The sequence below is a fragment of the Cylas formicarius genome, unplaced genomic scaffold (assembly GCF_029955315.1).
Source record: "Cylas formicarius isolate icCylForm1 unplaced genomic scaffold, icCylForm1.1 PGA_scaffold_3__17_contigs__length_32017465, whole genome shotgun sequence".
Taxonomy (NCBI): Eukaryota; Metazoa; Arthropoda; class Insecta; order Coleoptera; family Brentidae; genus Cylas; species Cylas formicarius.
This window is the reverse complement of record NW_026844326.1, coordinates 18,125,771-18,145,509: the sequence shown is the minus strand read 5'-3', so window position 1 is coordinate 18,145,509 and position 19,739 is coordinate 18,125,771. Positions and strand designations below refer to the sequence as shown.

Below are 19,739 nucleotides of genomic sequence, written 5' to 3'. Positions count from 1 at the left end.
ACATTTAACATTTTCGAAAATGAAAAACTATTAATTATAATTGGGAATTAAACAACGCTAATTTCAAAATGCCCACTGTTCATTTCTAAACATTTTTTATATATTTTAAAAACTGCTGTTGAATACGAAAAAATACGCTTAGCCGATTGATATTCCGTATATGTTCCGTTGAGAATTTATATATATATATATATATATATATATATATATATATATATATATATATATATATATATATATATATATATATATATATATATAATGTATTATATAATATATTATATTAATTAATTAATTTTCGGAAATATTTATTGTAAAATTATGCTCACAGTTTTTTCGGTTCCGTTCCAGAGTGAATATGGCCTTTCCGAAGACCAAGTCGCTGAATTTAAAGAGGCATTCATGCTTTTCGACAAAGACGAAGACGGGACAATAACAATGGCCGAACTCGGCGTTGTCATGAGGTCATTAGGTCAGAGGCCTACAGGTGAATATCAATCATCGAAGTGTTTTGTAGAAAGTTTGATTTTCTCAAATATAGACTAAACTCCCTCATTTTCGGTTATTGCGGGCACTTGAAAACTCTGCGCATTATGGATTGTGTGCGGTTTCAAAACAAGGCTATATTTCTGGAATAAGTTCGTCCGACAAGTCGCTGTTGCACCGTCGTTTTATCCCGCAACTCCTTTTTTAATGTTCTGGAAAGTATTTCGTGATCAATTTAACGTAAACATTTTTGGCTTTTTTCGAGTTTTATTTATCACTGCGTAAAGCGAAAACCAGGAATTGACGTGTCGCAATTTCTGCTATTGTTGTTGTTTGTCGTGCTTTTTGTTTCTATACCGATATTATAAATTGTGTATTTTTTTTTATCAGAAATCAACGAAAGGTTTGGCGAGTCACCTGCACGATTTTCATAATTTCTGTTACTAACCATAACATTTTAATAATTTTATTTTCTGTCAATTGATATAAATATGTAAAAACACAAAAGTAAACGATTAACATGCATAAATATATGTAACTCAGCACCAACATAAACGTTTAAATATGAACTACTAATTTACTAGTTTATTGAATAAATGATGAGAGTACCATCTAATAATTGTTTAAAAGATTGATTTGACATTCTCCGAACGATCCTAATACCAAAGGATATTAGTAAACTCTGCCCTATACTTGTCCCATGAAAAGGCATTCACAAGTCATTCTTTGCCTTTGCTTCTTTGCGGTTTTGAGTTACTTATTTTAGTAAAATAAATAGTTATAATTCATAAACCAATAAAGCATGCAATGATAGAATTTTTAAGGTCACAACAACTCTACATGGGCTAGCCGAGGGATTCCAACTATGCTAGGAAATTCATTTTTTGTTCGAGGTAAATCTCACTCACAATTGAGGAATTTGCTTATAAAATAATTCCATATTGTTAATTTGAATTCTATCTTCCCGTAATAAATCGTTCTTAACTGATGTATATTTAAGAAGAAATTACCAACTTGTAATTAATTTTTGAATATAAAAAAACTCAGGTATATGTTGTAAACTGCTAAAGAAGTTGTCTAATGATTCATTTCATGCTTCTAAATGATGATTTTTTAATGTAACTTGTATGTAACAGTATATCAAAGGACACTTCATTCGAAAGACATTTTCGGGACTTTTCGAATAATCTCTAGCAAAATTGGTTGTTGATTTATTTTAGTAATAGGTTTGAGAAAAATTTGTGTTTTCCGTAATAAATTGAAAAGTTTAAGCTTCGAGAATTTTTATGGCTTATTCTTACTACAATTATGGAAGTGAGTCAGGTGATCTGCTTGACCTATTTTTATTTTAGTTGATTTGACATGAAATTACCCTCAGGTATAATAAAATACAATATTTTAGAGAAAACAGCACATTATCAACAGTATGAAATCAAAATCCTATATAATTTATTTTATCTAAAAAATCTAGCTCTTTCGTATCCTGATAATGACCAAATGAAAGGCCGAAACGTAGCAACAAAGGAGCAAAAGTCAATTCCGTATTTCGTTGACCCCTATTTACCTACACAAAAAATAATTTGTTAGAAAACCAGATTTTACACATACATAATATAACAATGAGTTAAAAGTGTAATTAAAGCTTAAGAAAATAGCATTATACAATAAAATTTAAACTGCTTCCAGTTGCGGAAAAGTGCAAACAAACCGAACAGCTAAATTACTACTGCTGACAGAATTTGCATAGAGAGAAGAAAACTCATGAAAATTTAGCATATAGCCGTACGTCACATACAAATTAATGAGATGTAAGGGGGCTGAAATTCAAAGTCTCACCATGGCCGGTTATGAATAATGGTTTCTATTTTTTGAAGCAGGTATTTAAAGACAAATTTTAAAATAAATTGTGTTTTTTATATTTGACGACCAGTTATTTTCTTTAATTTTATTTCGGTTGTTCTCGACTTTTCTACATTTTACAAAACAGTGATGGACCAAACGAGAATAATAAAACACAATATTTTTTGAGGACATTTGAGCAAATTTAACTGACACAACTATTATTTTTAATTTTAATTTTTCTACATCCATGTTATTATCAGCCGCTTTTTTAAAGTTTCATTATCTTGCTTAATGTTGTATGTAAATTTTACTAATAATTATTAAAAGTTCATTATGATATTCGCCGTGTTCAATTTTTTTTAATTAAATTTATTTAAAAAAAATCACACAATGAAAAAAAAAATCTGAAAACTTGTTTCCAAAAAGTTCGCAATACATGTTAAGTTTTTTACGAGATTTTTTTTTATATAAAATAAGAGGATATCAATATTGGAGGTGAACTGCAGACCAGAAATAAAATTCCCCAGTAATTATTAAAGTAAAAGCTCGTGGCTCACGGCGTATACTAATCCCACTTTGTGCGACGTTTCCGTCCTTCATGGGTACAATTTTAACCGAATTTTCAAAAAGGATCTCTTTTAATAGGAACAGAGATTATGTTCACGAAAAGCCGTATCGAAGCGAAATCCGATTTTGTTATTAAAGTTTTTAACATTTCCAAACCTTTATAAACCTTTATCGGAGAGACGCTGGAAATTTTTCATGTGCTTATTTTATGGTTTCGATTTATGGGATGAGCGCCTTTTACATGAATAACTAATTCCCTAGAAACGGAACTAAGAGATATGGTCAACGAAGTCGATCAGGATGGAAACGGGACAATAGAATTTAACGAGTTTCTGCAGATGATGTCCAGGAAGATGAAAGAAGCGGACGGCGAAGAAGAATTGAAAGAAGCATTTAGGTAAGCTAACGTAAGATAACGTCTTAAGAACATGGAAAATTGTCTCTATGTAGCGTGTATGATATATAAAAAGATAATATTTGAAGAGGTATTAAGAAAAAACTAATAAATATTCAGTTTCCATTGTTAAAAATTACACAAACTATAAGCGGGTATACCTGTCAGTGTGCTTTTTAAATATTTTCAATTATTTTTAAACTCTTTAAGTTTTGTCGGATTTACAACTTTGCGATTTTGTTATAAAATTTGGAGATTAATTTTTTCAGCAGCTTTCACAACTTGTCGAACAGTTCAGTTTGAAGGGAATGCAATGTTTTGTTGATTAAACTAATAATCAGTACCAATCAACCAATGATAAATTTGCGTAATTGAATTAAATCGCATGCACAGTATCGCAATTGATTTCCAACTTCAATAAATTTACTTCTAAAACTATACCTAAATTACTTCTAGTTCTGTTTTACAAGTTTTCTAACAAGTAGTGAAGCAATCGTTCATTTAATTATTGGTTACGCCGCTAGACCCTTCAGAACTGACAGACGAATTACTGAACTTTAGTTGTACATATCCGCCAACACAAAATTATTTTAGAGATTTGTATTTCACTGTCAGTTTCAAAGCAGTGCCACCATTTTTCAAGCTGTTAAATTTGTAATGGTGCCTTAGTGCTTCTAACAAATATTTCTTCCAAGAAGATGTTAATCAACAATCTTAATAAACATATTCACCACAATAACTAAATTGATTAACTAAACTAATAAAAAATAAAAGACGAGACTAACATTCAGTTGTCACCAAATGTTTAAAATATTCTTGATAAAATGTCGAAAAATTTCCAATAAATTTAAAGCGACCTATATAGGCGACCAGTTAAATACAAATTTCATCTCCTTCTATGTATCAAGATCAACACCATGTAGATAAATGGACAAACATCAAAATGTGACATCATAATCACAATGGCGTTTTCATTAATTCAACATCATGTACATTTCAAAATTGTAATACGAAAGTTATAAAATGGCGAACCGGGGCTGGTTGGTTCTAGCCCTGTGGATTCCTAAACTATTGTCTTAGTCTATCCAAATTTTCACAAAATAGTACCGAAAGAATGCCATATCCACACTGAAAACTGTCAAATTGACAAACTGTCAGCTTCCGTTTCTATACAGCTCTGAGCGATATGGGTTAGAATATCTTTAATAAAATTTAAAAACTACTCCACCCTTGTAAGATTGGACATCCTGTTTGTTAACAATAGTATCTAAATGTGATTATAAACGGTCGACATCCTCTACCTCTCCAGTTTCTCATAAAATTAGTGTTCATGGCAGGCACGTTTTTGAACGAGCAAAACGAATATTATCAGACACACATCACACAATACCTGTCTGTCAATGATGATTAATTCCTTTGGGCTATGAAAAAAATAATACAAAAATTTCAGAAATTCATTTTAAACGCGGAAAGTTAATTTTCTATTGATTTTTTTTATTAGTCGTGTATAATTATTTAGGCACGTGCTTAACCATAAACAATGTCTGAAGGTCACATCAAGACTGACCGATCCAATGTGAATCATTTGATTTGGTAATCTTCGTCGCCTCATCATTTTTTTTGGCATTGTAGGGTATTCGATAAGAACAATGACGGTTTGATATCCAACATAGAACTGCGACATGTGATGACAAGTTTGGGCGAGAGGCTGTCGGAGGAAGAGGTTGAAGATATGATCAAAGAGGCTGACTTGGATGGAGATGGTCAAGTGAACTACGAAGGTATGATCATTCGACTAGGCAACTCAACGGCAAGAGATTTACTTGACTTTTTAATTTCAGAATTTGTGACTATACTCGCTTCCAAAAACTAGTAAGAGACTGCGCGAAATGGTCCAAACATATTTTTGAAGAAAAATAAATTACCGACTGTTTCCTACAATGAACAGATCATGGCTATATTATTATGATATCTCGATAGATTTAAGACAGTGCGAAAGGGTGAAAATAGAGTGGAGCAAAAGTGTTACAGTTGGAATTGGAATGCGATTACAATTTACCAGAATCCGGATATATTAAGCTATAGTTGTTCTGGAAAGTATAGCTTATAGATTTTATTTAGTCCGGGCATCACAAATGATGTCGAAAAACTGCAGCAGTCTGCTTTCATCTTTTCTCATCGAATAATATTAAAGACGTTTCTTATCTATTTCTAAAAAGCACTGCTTGAATTCTTTATGTATCTTATATCAGTGTATATGTAGACGAAATGGGAAAGAAAACAGGGTCATGATATCTATAAAAAAATGTGATGACACTTATATGTAAGCGATCCACGCACGTAAAAAAAATAATCTAATTAAATTCATCAATAATAAATTGTTATCAGTACAACGGATTGTTAATCTTCTTTCAAATATATAATACTTTTTTATTCAAATTTGTGATTTAAATTTTTTATCTCTTCCATTAACCACAGCATTTTGAATTTCCAAACCTACAATTATTTAATTGTTATAATATGTAATAAGACAGGTTAAGAATTGAACAAATAATATTTAACACTAAAACATGAAGTTTTGTAATAATGTAATAATAATAATAATATATAATAATCATCAGAAGATAACTTTACGTGCGTGAAATGCGTCCAAGATAAATGTTTTATATCGTAAATGTAAAAACAAATTTAATAGCAATTTTGTAAATGTAGTAGTTTAATATATTATTATAATACTGTATATTAATAATATCTATTAAAATGTAATTTGGTAATATTCTGAAATCTATGTGTTCTTCGAGCTTAGTTTACTATCAATTGTTCAGTGAACAGCACAATAAGCACTTATTAAAACTTTAGTTGCAAAGCGAGATTATGACCACTTTTCCATGTAACCAATTTTAATTCGTTGATGTAAATTTTTGTAGTTTTGTATCCATTTTGAATAGCATAAACGGCTTGGATTTCAGTAACATAACATATTATGTGGATGCAAGAAAGTTTATGAAATATGAAAAATCCACGTTGTTTGAAAACTTGATGAAGAAACAGTTATTAAACTTTTATACATAATAGAGTGGGCCCAAAGTTATACCGTTTTCATGACATAGTTTTGAAGGTTGCAAATAGTGTTCGTAAAAGTTTGGGCCACTATATCAAGAGTTAAATAAAATTAAAGTATCTTTCTCATCCTTTAGGGTTAGAGCTTCCTATTGTCTTCTAATTTTTTTATTTCACTCACTTCGACTCATTTCTGCTTTGCAAAATTTCAAAGTAAAAGTAGAATGTAGTGTTTTCCAACTGCAGTGGCCTACATTTAATTCCTTTAAACGGTAACCCCATTTCAGACTTCAGACACGAAATCACGTTTTCGAAAAAGTTGCGTATTATCGTAAATTCTTTGTAGTGCGTGTACGTTTAAGCAAAATAAAATGACATAAAAAATGGCAGATGTTTAGAAAAATAGTAATCGATGTGAAATGTTAAGCACAAAAGGGAAACGACAATATTTGTATTTTACATCAATTATAGGTTAAAGGGATTTGACTTTATTTAGATTAACTTAATTGTTAAGGAATTTATTGTATTTTTGTTGGCAACATTACAATTTTACTGTACATATTGTTATTATTTCAAAATAGCGTAATCCAAATTATAGGTTTAATAAACGATTATTTCCCTTAATTGATTTCCGTTTTATTTGTCTTAAGGTTTCACACGCATGCTAGTGTTAATAAAATAAACAAACTGAAATAAACAATTCAAACGAGAACAGAAAAAAATTCATACAATAGAAAATGACAACAAAGTTGCAATGCTCTTTTAGATTATGATACCAACAGAAAATGAATTTGCATATTTGTATAGGAACACATAAGCATTTAGTATTTTATTTGATATGTTTGAAATTTGTAAGTTTAAACCCGTTAAATTGTGCTATCTGTTAACTGGGGTATCATTAAATTATGCATTTTTTATAAAATCTAAATCCGAATCGAAAATTAATTAATACTATAAGTTCGGTGACCATGGCAGCAACAAATAGAATGAATATTCATAATAATAAAAACATTGATTGTAACCGCGACATGCTTCGGTAATTTCATCTAATTCGAGAAAGGTGTACGGTTTTTATTGCTGGAATCTGTTCACTGAATTGCATCGCTGAACCGAAGTCATGGAATCAGATTTTACGGATTACTCATCTCAATCGTGTCAAGTTATGAAGGGTGCTTTATGAAACAATCAATATCGTTTTATTCAACCAAACATTTTCTTTTCTCTATGAAATTCGAGATTTTCAAAATATGTATATCGATTGATAGTCTCAATATCCGTACCAAAATAATAAAGAACGTACTTAAAAAATGTAAATAATAACATGCTGGAAAAAAATAGAGGCATCGTGGTCTCATTTGTGAAGAAATAACATCTAAATCAATCTTAGCGTAAAGAAACAGTAACACATATTAAAAAAATTGACAATTTCTTAATTCAATTTATAATATTTTTGAAGTTAGCTAAAATAATATGAAAAAAAAAAAACAAAATCTACCTTCTTATAATGAAATATTTATAATTTTGTTTTTATGTACATTAAAGCTCCATCGGTATTAGATATTTATTTTCTATTAGGATTTCAAGCATGTGTTATTTTCCATTAGGATTTCAAGCATGTGTAGCGTAAACAGTGTATAATTGAAAAAAATATGTCTTGGTTTTGGATAGTTTAAATATATTTTGTTTGTTTTCTTTCTATTAATTTATTCGTTATTCATTTTTGAGTTACAAGCTGATGATGATACTAAATAAAAAGTTATGGAAAATGAACTTAGGCGAAACTTAGGACCAAATATACAAGAAATTTGCTTTCAAATACAGCTACGCCCATTTTCTCAACAGACCCGGTGACATCTAAACATTAATTTTTTATTTATTCGTCCTGTGGAACTATGAAAATAATGTATTTTGTTTGTTTAAACCTTATGTACCTCTGAGAATAAGCGTCATTTTTCCATTTTGCCTAGAGAGAGATCTTTAGATGTTATTAAATCATTATCATTACCTAAGAATATTATTAACAGGTCCATTTTTTATTTTAGGAATTAAATTATAATACACAAGATATTCAGATAGAAACCTATTGTCCTATAGTTACTTTTATTTTGCTTGCGTTATTGCATTGTGGGAACACTTTGTTATGCAATAAGTGCGGTAAAAGGCATTTGCCTCACTAGTTTATTTGAAACGAGCGAAGCGAGTGTTTAATAAACGAGTGATTTAAAAAATGTACCGAACTTGTTGCATACTATACTTTTTCTACGACCGTTAGTTTTTCGGTACATTTTAGCAAAACAACTAGAATACACCTGCGGTAAAATCGCAGAAATGTCCGATGTGGCTCGGATCCGTGGAAAACGAAACTGACGTGGTAAAGTGACGCTTCCCGCACGCTAGATCGGTGTGTAATTAGATATTTTGCAGACGGGAGTAGGACTATATAAATACAAAAAGTTCGCAGTAAATGTCATACAACAGCTCTGGTTTGCAAAAAACCATATTATGTAGATAACAAAACATTAGTTATTACAATTGTCATTCTATTATTTTTTATTCGCTTAGCCTTTTGTGCGGAAAGTGCCACTTATACGCGTATATTTACTGTGTAGCCAAAGTAGAGATAGAAATACTACAGAATAGAACATAGAACAGAGTTCCTGTTAAAAAGAAAACCCGAATCTTACTCCAAGCGATTCTATAACTCTGTTTAAACGATCGTCATAAAAATGTTTTCAAAAATGGTTTTTCGTAGCTGAAGATGATCGCTTAAGTTCGTTGAAACGTACTGAATACTAGATTTAAGTAAGATTTAAGTAACTCTACTTAGCATCTTACTCTTACCGCTTCAGATAACAAAAACGACATTATATATTAATAATAATATTTTTTTCTACTCCCGTTTGTAAAAAAACCTAATTACCCACCGATCTAGGGTGCGGGAAGCGTCACTTTACCACGTCAGTTTCGTTTCCCATGAATCCGAGCCACTTTGGACTTTTCCGGGATATTACCGCACGGATTTGGAAACAATCGGATGTTTTCGGAGATATTTCCCACGCTTTGAATTTTGAGGTTTGTCAATTCTCACAGTCATGTCAGTGAATGTATTCGTGTTGTTTTGCGAAAATGTACCCAAAAACTAACGGTCGTAGAAAAAGTATAGTATGCAACACGTTCGGTAAACTTTTTAACTCACTAGTTTATTAAGCACTCGCTCCGCTCAAATAAACTCTTGAATTAAATGCCGTTTACCGCACTTGTTGCATAATATACTATTTCCCACTCCCGTCTGTAAAAAAACTAATTACACCACTACCACGTCAGTTTCGTTTCCAACGAATCCGAGCCACTTCTTGCATTTCCGGGATTTTCCCGCACGGATTTGAATTTGAATCTTGACGTTTGTCAATTCCGACGGCCATGTCAGTGAATGTATTTGTGTTGTTTTGCGAAAATGTACCCAAAGACTAACGGTCGTAGAAAAAGTATAGTATGCAACACGTTCGGTTAACTTTTTAACTTTTTACCGCTCTTGTTGCATAATATACTATTTCCGAAATGAAAATCAAAAATTTTTAGAAGAAATCCCCTAACATAATCAAATTGTTGAAGTAAACCAAACAAAATTGAATCGTTGCGCGTTGGTAATTGTAAAAAAAAAAGTTGTACCCGAATACTATGTAAAAATCAAATTACTCTTGACCTTTTCCAAGTCCAGGAGGGGAGGGGACTATTTTAATAATTATTTATATATTGCACTTGCCGCAATGATATTGGCGACTGTTAATTGCTGCTGCAGTTGAGTTCACTTCTTGCCCGCGTTGTAGTTTCGGACGAAACAAGAAATTAAACAAAAATGTTTATCGCTTATTATTTCGGAGTATTAATTTGTTGGATGGTTCTGTGTCACGCCGCAGTTTTAAGAAAAACTGATGAACTAGGTATGTGTAAACTAAGCGTCAGTTGAACGTCATTTAAAATTTTGGTCAAATTTTTAATTATGCAAATACTGAGAGGTTTGAAACTAATTGCTTACAATAAAATGGAAAAATTAATTTTTTATAAATTTAGGAAAGGTCGTTTTTCTTAGGATGCGACACTTTTTAACCATTGCATAATACATAATTTTTCGTTATTACATTTTTCATTTAACCAACATTAAAATATTTATCATCAAGTAGTTGTTTTTGATTAGTATCTTTCCTTTTCATTTCTTAATTTTTTTTTGTTATTTTTCTAATAAAGATTTATAACAATGTATCTTGAATTTAATTTCCCAATTTTATGAAAAAGAAATATATCCAAAACATTTTAGTATAATTTTTACTCAAAGAGTGTATATACCTCTAAAATATATTTTCTGAACATTTTTGCATGTGCGATATGAAATTAACGATAACATCGCTTCAATTCCAAATATCGAAAAAGTTTTCGAAAATGACCCGGCAGATTACTGCTGTCAGCGAACCAGTTATAATCTTTTAAAATAAGTAATTTGAAACCATGTTACGCCTTATCTATTAAGGCCTACAAGAACAACAAAAGCTGATAGCTTCAGATAATGGTTTGCCCATATTTTAAATGAATGAAATAAAAAATTATATAGAATATGATGATGGACTTCACGTGCGCAATTAGAGCAGAAAATATTTTTCATTAAATAGACTGAGTGGAGATTTTTTAGTGCACCGATACCCTGCTTTTTTTTGTCCTAAGCGAATGTTATTTTCTAATCGCGTAAGCCCAGGTCAGGGTCCGACATAACGTGCTGTGATTTACGCAGCTTCAATTGATATTTAAATTTTGGGCGTTTCAATTAACACTTAACTAAGGAAAAATTAAATAATTGAAATTTAAATTTCTGCGTTTTACAATCAATATTCATATAATAATATAACCTCGTTTGACGTCAATTCTAATACCGACCGATTTCTCACTTCAATTAACATTTATCACTTTTCACAACTGAAAGTCTATGGCGGAAAGAGAGTTTATTGTGTATTTAGATTACTGAAACTGTACTTAGCTTTATCATATTGCGACGCATTAACATTAGCGGAATAGAAAATGTAGTGCTTAATAATTTAAAAAATAATAACGGAGGGTACTGCACTGAGGATGTAAATTAAAGAAACATTTGTGCGAACCTGAACGTACGAGGTAACGAATAAAAATATTAAAGCGAACTATTGTAACTGCAAATTTTATTATATAGAACTTTAACAGTTTTGGCTCGTTTTTTTCTCCAGTTATCTCTACTTATCATATTTTTCTTTATCGGCATATGTAGAGTGCAAAATTAAATATATTATTGAATAATTTAAAAAATAATAACGGAGGATACTGCACTGAGGATGTATATTAAAGAAACATTTGTGCGAACCTGAACGTACGAGGTAACGAGTAAAAATATTAAAGGGAACCATTGTAACTGCAAATTTTGTTATGAAAAAAGTTTTGGCTAGTTTTCTCTCCAGTTATTTCAACTTTTTATATTTTTCGTTATATGCATATCTAGAGTGTGAGACTAAATATATTATTGAATAATTTAAAAAATAATAACGGAGGATACTGCACTGAGAATGTAAATTAAAGAAACATTTGAGCGAACCTGAACGTACGAGGTAACGAATAAAAATATTAAAGCGAACTATTGTAACTGCCAATTTTATTATATAGAACTTTAGCAGTTTTGGCTCGTTTTTTTCTCCAGTTATCTCTACTTTTTATATTTTTCTTTATCGGCATATGCAAAATTAAATATATTATTGAATAATTTAAAAAATAATAACAGAGGATACTGCACTGAGGATGTAAATTAAAGAAACATTTGTGCGAACCTGAAAGTACGAGGTAACGAGTAAAAATATTAAAGGGAACTATTGTAACTGCAAATTTTATTATAAAGAACCTTAGTAGTTTTGGCTCGTTTTTTTCTCCAGTTATCTCTACTTTTTATAAATTTCGTTATCTGCATATCTAGAGTACTAGGTTAAATATATTATTGAATAATTTAAAAAATAATAACGGAGGATATTGCACTGAGAATGTAAATTAATGAAACATTTGTGCGAACCTGAACGTACGAGATGACGAGTAAAAATATATATGCGAACCATTGGAACAGCAAAATTTATTATAAAAATTTTTAGTGGTTTTGGCTAGTTTATTTTTCCAGTTATCTCTACTTTTGTGTAAATTTTGTTTTGCACTATTATGCTAGGCACTGATTCAGTAGAGTAACTAATATAATACGCTAGTTTCATTATTCTTCTATGTTGGAAATGTGACTTTTGATACACTCTAAGGGCAGCCTTAAAAAGCTGGCTCAAATTGGCAGCACCTTCTTTTTGGGCACCTTAAGAGCCAGATGATGTTTTCCATGATTATTTAAATCGATTGTCATTAAATCGCAATCAATATCCAATACTTGTATTATTATTAAATTCGCCGTATAATATCGAATGATTATTATTGTAATTCGATTTTAATTTATCTATTCTTAAAACTAATTGATGTCGTAATTAAGGTTAAAAAACTCATTGACCAGATATTCGTTTTGTGCATATAATTGGACAATAAGCATGTTCAAGCTGTTTTTTTTTTAAATCATATTCATATCTCCAACAAATCAATATTTTGATTTAATGAAAAAATAAACATATTAATACAAACTTATCTAACTGAGTTAAATTAGATAGGGACCTGTGTAAAAGTTATATTACTAAAAAACCATTTATAGGCAGCATATGGTGAACCACTTATGTAAGAAAGCCGCATTTTTGTAGAACTAAAACAGATTATTTTCGAAAATATCAATCCCTATTTTAAAATGTTATTGCTTGAACTTTTGTTGGTTAGCTTGATATTGACCATAGGGCCATTGGTCTCTATCATTCCACAGGTCTTCTTCTTGGCCTTTCTCTCTTTCTTCTTCCGTTGGGTGGCCAAGTAAGTATTTGCTTAGGAAGTCGTTTTTCCTTCATTCTCTGGATATGCCCATACCACCGTAGTTGCTTTGTTCTTATTTCGGTGGTTATTGTATGCCCCACTTTCATGACTGAACAAATTGTTTCATTGTGAACCCTTTCCAATTTTGACTTTCCTGCTGGTCTCCTCCAGAAGTCCTCTGTTTCTTCCAGCGTAATGGTCCTTGCTTTTAGTTGCCAGACTTCCCAAAGTATGCTTTTTATTATAGTGTTATATATAAGATGTTTGTTCCTTATCGTAATTTTTTGATCAGTTCAGTTCCTTTCTTTCATTGCATAGTCCAATACTTCATTGCTCAGGTATTTATACGCTTGGAATGATTTAATTCATTCATTCATCTTCCAGCACAGACACATATATACTCGGTTTTTGATATGTTAACTTCCAATCTTTTATACTCTTCTATAAGCATTAAAGTCATATATTCTAAATCATTATATCCTTGTGCCATGACAATTAGATCATCTGCGAAACTAATTGTGTACATCATAAAGGCTTTTTCGAGGTATATCTTAAACAGGGTGAATGACAAGCAACAACCCTGTTTGAGGCCCTTGAGACAGAGCGGTACCGATTTTGACTTGAACGTGGCACTTTTTATAGAGTTCTTATTACGGTACTGTTTATATTTGTCCGATCTAATGCCCCCCTGAGGTTTACTAACGGGATGCTGTGATAGGCTTTTCTAAAGTCCACGAACAAGAGATGTTCGTCCAATTTTTCAATAAGCTGGTTAACGCAGAATCGTCGACAGTGGTTTGTCCTGCCCGAAAAACTGCTTGTTCTTCGGCTTCACTGTCTGCGTATTCATGTTCATTCTTGCTTTTTAAAATTTTTACATAAACTCGACTGATTGTGCAGGTAGCCGCGATACCTTTATGGTTATCACACATTTATTTGGCACCCTTTTTGTGCATTGGTGTAAGGATACATTCCATTCTTACGGTTACACTTGATTAATTAGTTAATTCTTATACGTCAATTATTAATTGAGGTTTACAAATCGACTCATTTGTTGTTATTGTCTTGTCAAAATGAGTTTTCATTTGTTAGTTATTAATTCTCAATTTAATTGTTTTTTTTATATAAAACCACCATAAGGGGAGAAATTGCGATCTTCAATATTCTATAAAGACAATATGTCAAACAAAAATAAGATTATTTTTGTAAATAACAAGTTTTCTTTCCGCCTGGTAGACATACGTCGCACGCAAATAAACGAATCGTATAACATTGCAAGAGAACTGCAACCGATATGTAAATTAAGACTTAATCGCCTTGAGTTAATCGTTACTGCATTTTCCAATAATACTAGCGAGAGTTTGGTGCCGGAGATAATGTTAATGACAATCAATATTTCTGAAAGAAGCCAGACTCACCTTGGAATATTTTGGCACTCATAATTTTACTTGAATTTAGTTTTGCGTTAATATCATTCGTTTTAGTAAAGTTTGTGTCAGTACAGAAAGCATTTTTTTAATAGGTAATATTTACTTATTGCTGTTACTAAACACACCTAAATTGAAATCAGTGTTTTATGGTGTATTATTATTTTTTTGTATATATTTCATTTGATTTTCATTTTGAATGTTTGACTATTTACCAATTATAGTGTAAGAGTTGTCGACAGTGCATTGTTGCTAAAGTTTAGATTTTGTCCTCCAATTAAAATGGTAAAAAAAAACTGTATATAAAACTTACGTAAAGCATTTTTTTTATAAAATTTTTAGTTTTCTGTATTTTTCGAGTAAACACTGTATTTCTATTTTATCAACGGGACACATTTTTCTAGGAGAGTTGGTCTAGAAAGAGAGAGAAAGTTACAATACAAACCCGGAAAAAAGATGTGAGGGTCGTCATCAACTACTCATCTCATGTCACACTTAGGTCACCCATTATCGTATAAACAATATAGCTCGGACAGATATAATTATACCTCTCAAAATACTAATATGAAATTTGAGAATCAGATTATATATGAATTGAGAATTTCATAGTAGTTGTGAGTGCTTTTCCTTTGTCCCGACACTCATTCATCATTAGCATTTTTATTTATTAAAAATTGGCAAACTAATTCAAAGTTTATTTGTTTATAGTATAAAAGTAATTATGTATTTCTTTGAAAAACAATGTGAAAATCAATAGTCTTAATAGACTAGTTTTTTCAAATGCAGAAGTTCATATTTGTCAAGAAAATCTATAGGGTGTCGCCAGTTTAAAATCGTGTTTATATTGTCTTATATTTGGGAACTATTGGTTGTGTCTTATTTCATACATGTTACAAACAGTTTATTATTTATTTTAAGTAATAATAATTGGCACGTAAAATTGTAATTTTACTTGCTTAGCCCATTTTAATCTACCAATTGATGTCTATGGTGTCGCAAGATGGGGTATTCTAGAGACTAAAATATATAACAACAAAAACTTTCAGGCATTAGACTCTTTCAGAACATTCCGGTAGTTGCATTTCATTCTTCACGTTGAATCCACTCATTTGTTCTTATATCAACAAAACACATGTTCTTCAAATGATTCTTGGAAAGCGTCTAATATCTGAATTAAATATCTTTTTCGGTCCGTTTATTTATTCTTTTACACTCTACGCAATTCATTTTGCATAAAAAATAGCAATGAGATTTTGAACTGGTCAGAAGCGATAGTTAAGCAACGGATACTAAGAAACTTGGAGGAAACTTTTCCAAGATTGTCTAATTCTTACTATGTTTCTGTTCTTAGATGACGAATTATCTGCATTCCGAAATAAATTTGTGCGAAACAAAACTACTGCGGAAATTGAGCAGGAAAAAGGGAAGGACTTCTGGAGAGCTAGTGCCATAAAGGCTCTCAATGACAGGCTACATCAGAAACTTAATTTAAGTGAGTAAGAACTACTACAGTTCAATTAAACTCTATAACGAATCTCAATTTATTTTTTTAGATCCGGCCAAGAACGTGATACTCTTTCTAGGAGATGGTATGTCAATACCTACCATCGCCGCCACGAGAGTGTACTTGGGTGGTGAAGAAATGCACCTGTCGTTCGAGAACTTCCCTTACACCGGTATATCTAAAGTAAGGAAACCATTTTTTGGGATAAAACATTTTTTTATTTGTGCCCATAGTAATTGTAACCGCGACATTTAATATTAAACGAATTGATTGGTTTTTCTTGACGAGGGTTTATTGGCCAATAAAGGCGGATACAGAACTCAAGGTCTTTCGCTTATTGGCTTTATCGCCGGTTCCAGAAAAATTGCTTCAATCAATGCAAATGCCTAATGATAATTTTATTGCCGTTGGAATATTAAGGTTGCCCATTGACAATCAGTTTCAAATAGAAGAAAAAAACTAATTTGCAGTGCAAAGTGGCTAGTGTACCTCGTGGATAAATTAGATTTAATTGAAAATGGTGTCAGTTGCAAGATATTATTCAAATGTCAAATGCATTGCGCCAAACTAGGTCATCATCAGAACTAGATTGCAGATAAAAAAGCACAAGCAATAAGTTAGTAAACAATTTACCTGTGAATCAAAAGTTTCGAAGACAATGCGAAATGTATTATCATAAAAGCTTAGTTAGTAGAAACTTATGAATTAATTAACTTTAGTTAAAATTAATTTGAATATTTGGGTTTTAGACTAGATGTTTAGCGAATATTGTTTTTTCTTCGTTAATAATATATAAAATTGGGCAGGTAGAGACAGAAAGAGACGAAGGGATAAAAATGCAGAAAAATTGAAATCGAGGCTCCATTCCATTATGGATCAGTAAAATTAAACTCATGTGCGTTAAAATACACTTGCTCTTTCATGAACCGTTAACCAATTTACTAACACTGACACCTCTCAGATTCTTTCAAACTTACCAAAACTATCTAAAATAACTAAATCAAAAACACATAACACAAATGGTTTTTGTGAAGTTGGTGTTACTCTACATTTTGACGAACGCATCTGTAAAGTGCATGTAACAAACCTATTTTTACTTGCAGACATATTGCGTCGATCATCAAACCGCCGATTCCGCTTGTTCAGCGACTGCGTTCCTGGGTGGGGTCAAAGCCAACTTGGGCACCGTCGGTGTGACAGCAGCGGTCGAAAAGAAAAACTGTACCGCCATGAATTTACCGGAGAACCAAGTGGACTCGGTCGCCAAGTGGTTCCAAGAGTGTGGCAAGCGCACTGGATTTGTCACCACAACTAGGGTGACACATGCCACACCATCAGGTTAGTACATATCGAAGTGTGCTGGAGCAAACAAAAATTTTCCTCTTTTGTTGTAGCTCTATACGCACACAGTGCCGAAAGACATTGGGAGGTCGATACTGACGTCATTAACGACGGTAGAAATTCATCTATTTGTTCAGACATCGCATACCAATTAGTGTTCGGCGGTACTGGACGAAAACTGGATGTTATTATGGGTATGTTGCCGCTTTTAACTATAGAATAGAATTATTAACCACTTTTGAAGATAAGAAGGACTTGCTGATTCTTATTTGCGGGTCAAACTATCGCTCTCATTTGAAGTTTAGTTGAATATCATATTTAACTTATGATTTGGTATCAAAAATATCAATATTCATGAAGCTGTAGAGGGGATCCACGTGTTGTGTTGATAGACATTTTCAAAGTTTAGGTGTCCGAGTGTCCGTGTTGTGAAGTGTCAATCACCAACTCAGTACATTTCAAAAAAATCACTATGGATCCAAAAAAGCTCTTCTGAACATTTGAAAGGTTGTTATTAAAATAAACTACTTGGGTCTTAGTTTTAAGAAGTTTTAAAGGCACACTTAAACAACTAAATATCACGAGAAACGAAGGCGAATGTTCTCCACAACTCTCCAATCGAACATCAAATCCGTATAAGCATGGCTGTATATATAACTTTATTTGCATTAGGTGGTGGAAGGCAGTTATTCTTGCCCATGGAATGGACCGACGAAGAAGGGTTCGCGGGGAAGCGGTCGGACAAGTTGAATCTGATAGACGAGTGGATGAACCAGAGACAAGGGCTCGGAGCAAAGTTCGAATACGCTTGGAACAGAGCTCAGCTCCTCAATGTTTCGAACGATACGCAATATCTTCTAGGTAACGTATCGTTTGTAGGTGTATGTCATTGCATTTAGACCATTTGTATTGATAGGGTTGTTCGAACCGCAACACATGCAGTACAACCTCATGCGTAACATAGAAACCGACCCCTCATTGGAAGAAATGACAGAGGCAGCTATTAAAGTTTTGAACAAAGGTGACAGCGGATTTTTCTTGCTTGTCGAGGGAGGAAGAATCGACACCGCCCATCATTCCAGTTGGGCGCACAAGGCACTAGATGAGACTGCAGAGTTTTCCAAGGCCATAGCCAAAGCAGTGGAACTAACTAATGAAGAAGACACACTTATAGTAGTGACATCGGACCACGCTCACACTATGAGCTACGCGGGTTACGCTGCTAGAGGTAGTGACGTTTTCGGCTACGCAGGAACTGCGAGCGATGACAAGTACTATTCGATTTTAAACTACGCAAATGGTCCGGGATATAAACCAATGAGCGACTTGGGGGATAGATACGTGCCCAGTGAAGAGGAAATGAGTATGGTTTTCGGCGCCTGGAGTAATTTACGATATACAATTTCGCTTTTATTTTTCAGATGACGTCCACTTCAGTTTTCCGTCAACTACCCCAATGAAATCCGAAACCCACGGCGCTGACGACGTCCCTATTTATGCTAGAGGTCCTTGGGCTCACCTGTTTACCGGTGTCATGGAGGAGAACGTTATTCCATATCTTATGGCATACGCGGCTTGTTTAAGTAGGGGCGCTGAATGTGGCAGTTATCTTAAGAAACTGCGGGTCTAAGTGTGTAGATAGTAGGTTTTTCGTAATGGAAAGTTACAGATATTTTCCGTGAAAATTCCGTTTTCAATTAAGCACGTTGGTGGAGATGCGTTGCTCTGGCATTCATAAAAAATGAGAACAGTTTGTCATGGAAACCATGTCAAGTTCTCCGTTGGAGATGAGCATCCTGCCTTTCGCGTTGACTGTGATATTATACGATACTTTTCTATTGTGGGTAGTTATATTATATTATATTTTCAATTCTAGTGCATGGATAATGTTGTATAACCGTGTAATTCAAGAGAGATAATAAACACAGTATTATCTTAAGCAGTCATTATTTAAACCGCACCAACTAATCAATGAATATCGAACTAAAATTAACTACGTTTTTCATTAAACACTTAATCCAATATATACGGCAACACATTTTTAGGTTTATATTATTATATTTATATTATTGATATTGAAGCCAAAGAGAGCAAATAATAAATAATAACCATTTTCTGATGCGACAGTGTTGGAGATGTCGGATTGTAGCAGCAATTTGTTTTGTTG

At 32.4% G+C, this 19,739-nt stretch overlaps 2 protein-coding genes across 7 annotated transcripts in view; both read left to right on the top strand.

Moving 5' to 3' along the window:
- The window catches only part of LOC132700211 (neo-calmodulin-like), an 87,447-nt gene extending 80,483 nt beyond the window's left edge, over positions 1 to 6,964 (top strand). For all 6 annotated transcript variants that reach the window (XM_060667411.1, XM_060667410.1, XM_060667409.1 and 3 more), the window contains 4 exons: positions 352 to 487; positions 3,157 to 3,292; positions 4,922 to 5,070; positions 5,131 to 6,964. In XM_060667411.1, coding sequence (XP_060523394.1) covers positions 352 to 487; positions 3,157 to 3,292; positions 4,922 to 5,070; positions 5,131 to 5,162 — 453 coding nt within the window. In that variant the 3' untranslated portion in view covers positions 5,163 to 6,964. The remainder of the gene's footprint in view (positions 1 to 351; positions 488 to 3,156; positions 3,293 to 4,921; positions 5,071 to 5,130) is intronic.
- Positions 6,965 to 10,137: 3,173 nt separating this feature from the next.
- Positions 10,138 to 19,493, top strand: LOC132699086 (alkaline phosphatase-like). The gene is made up of 8 exons (XM_060665558.1): positions 10,138 to 10,290; positions 16,079 to 16,219; positions 16,281 to 16,414; positions 17,335 to 17,569; positions 17,626 to 17,766; positions 18,245 to 18,433; positions 18,489 to 18,935; positions 18,994 to 19,493. The coding sequence occupies exons 1-8, from the start codon at positions 10,206 to 10,208 to the stop codon at positions 19,200 to 19,202; spliced, it is 1,581 nt and encodes a 526-aa protein (XP_060521541.1). The 5' UTR covers positions 10,138 to 10,205; the 3' UTR covers positions 19,203 to 19,493.
- The last annotated feature ends 246 nt before the right edge of the window (positions 19,494 to 19,739 follow it).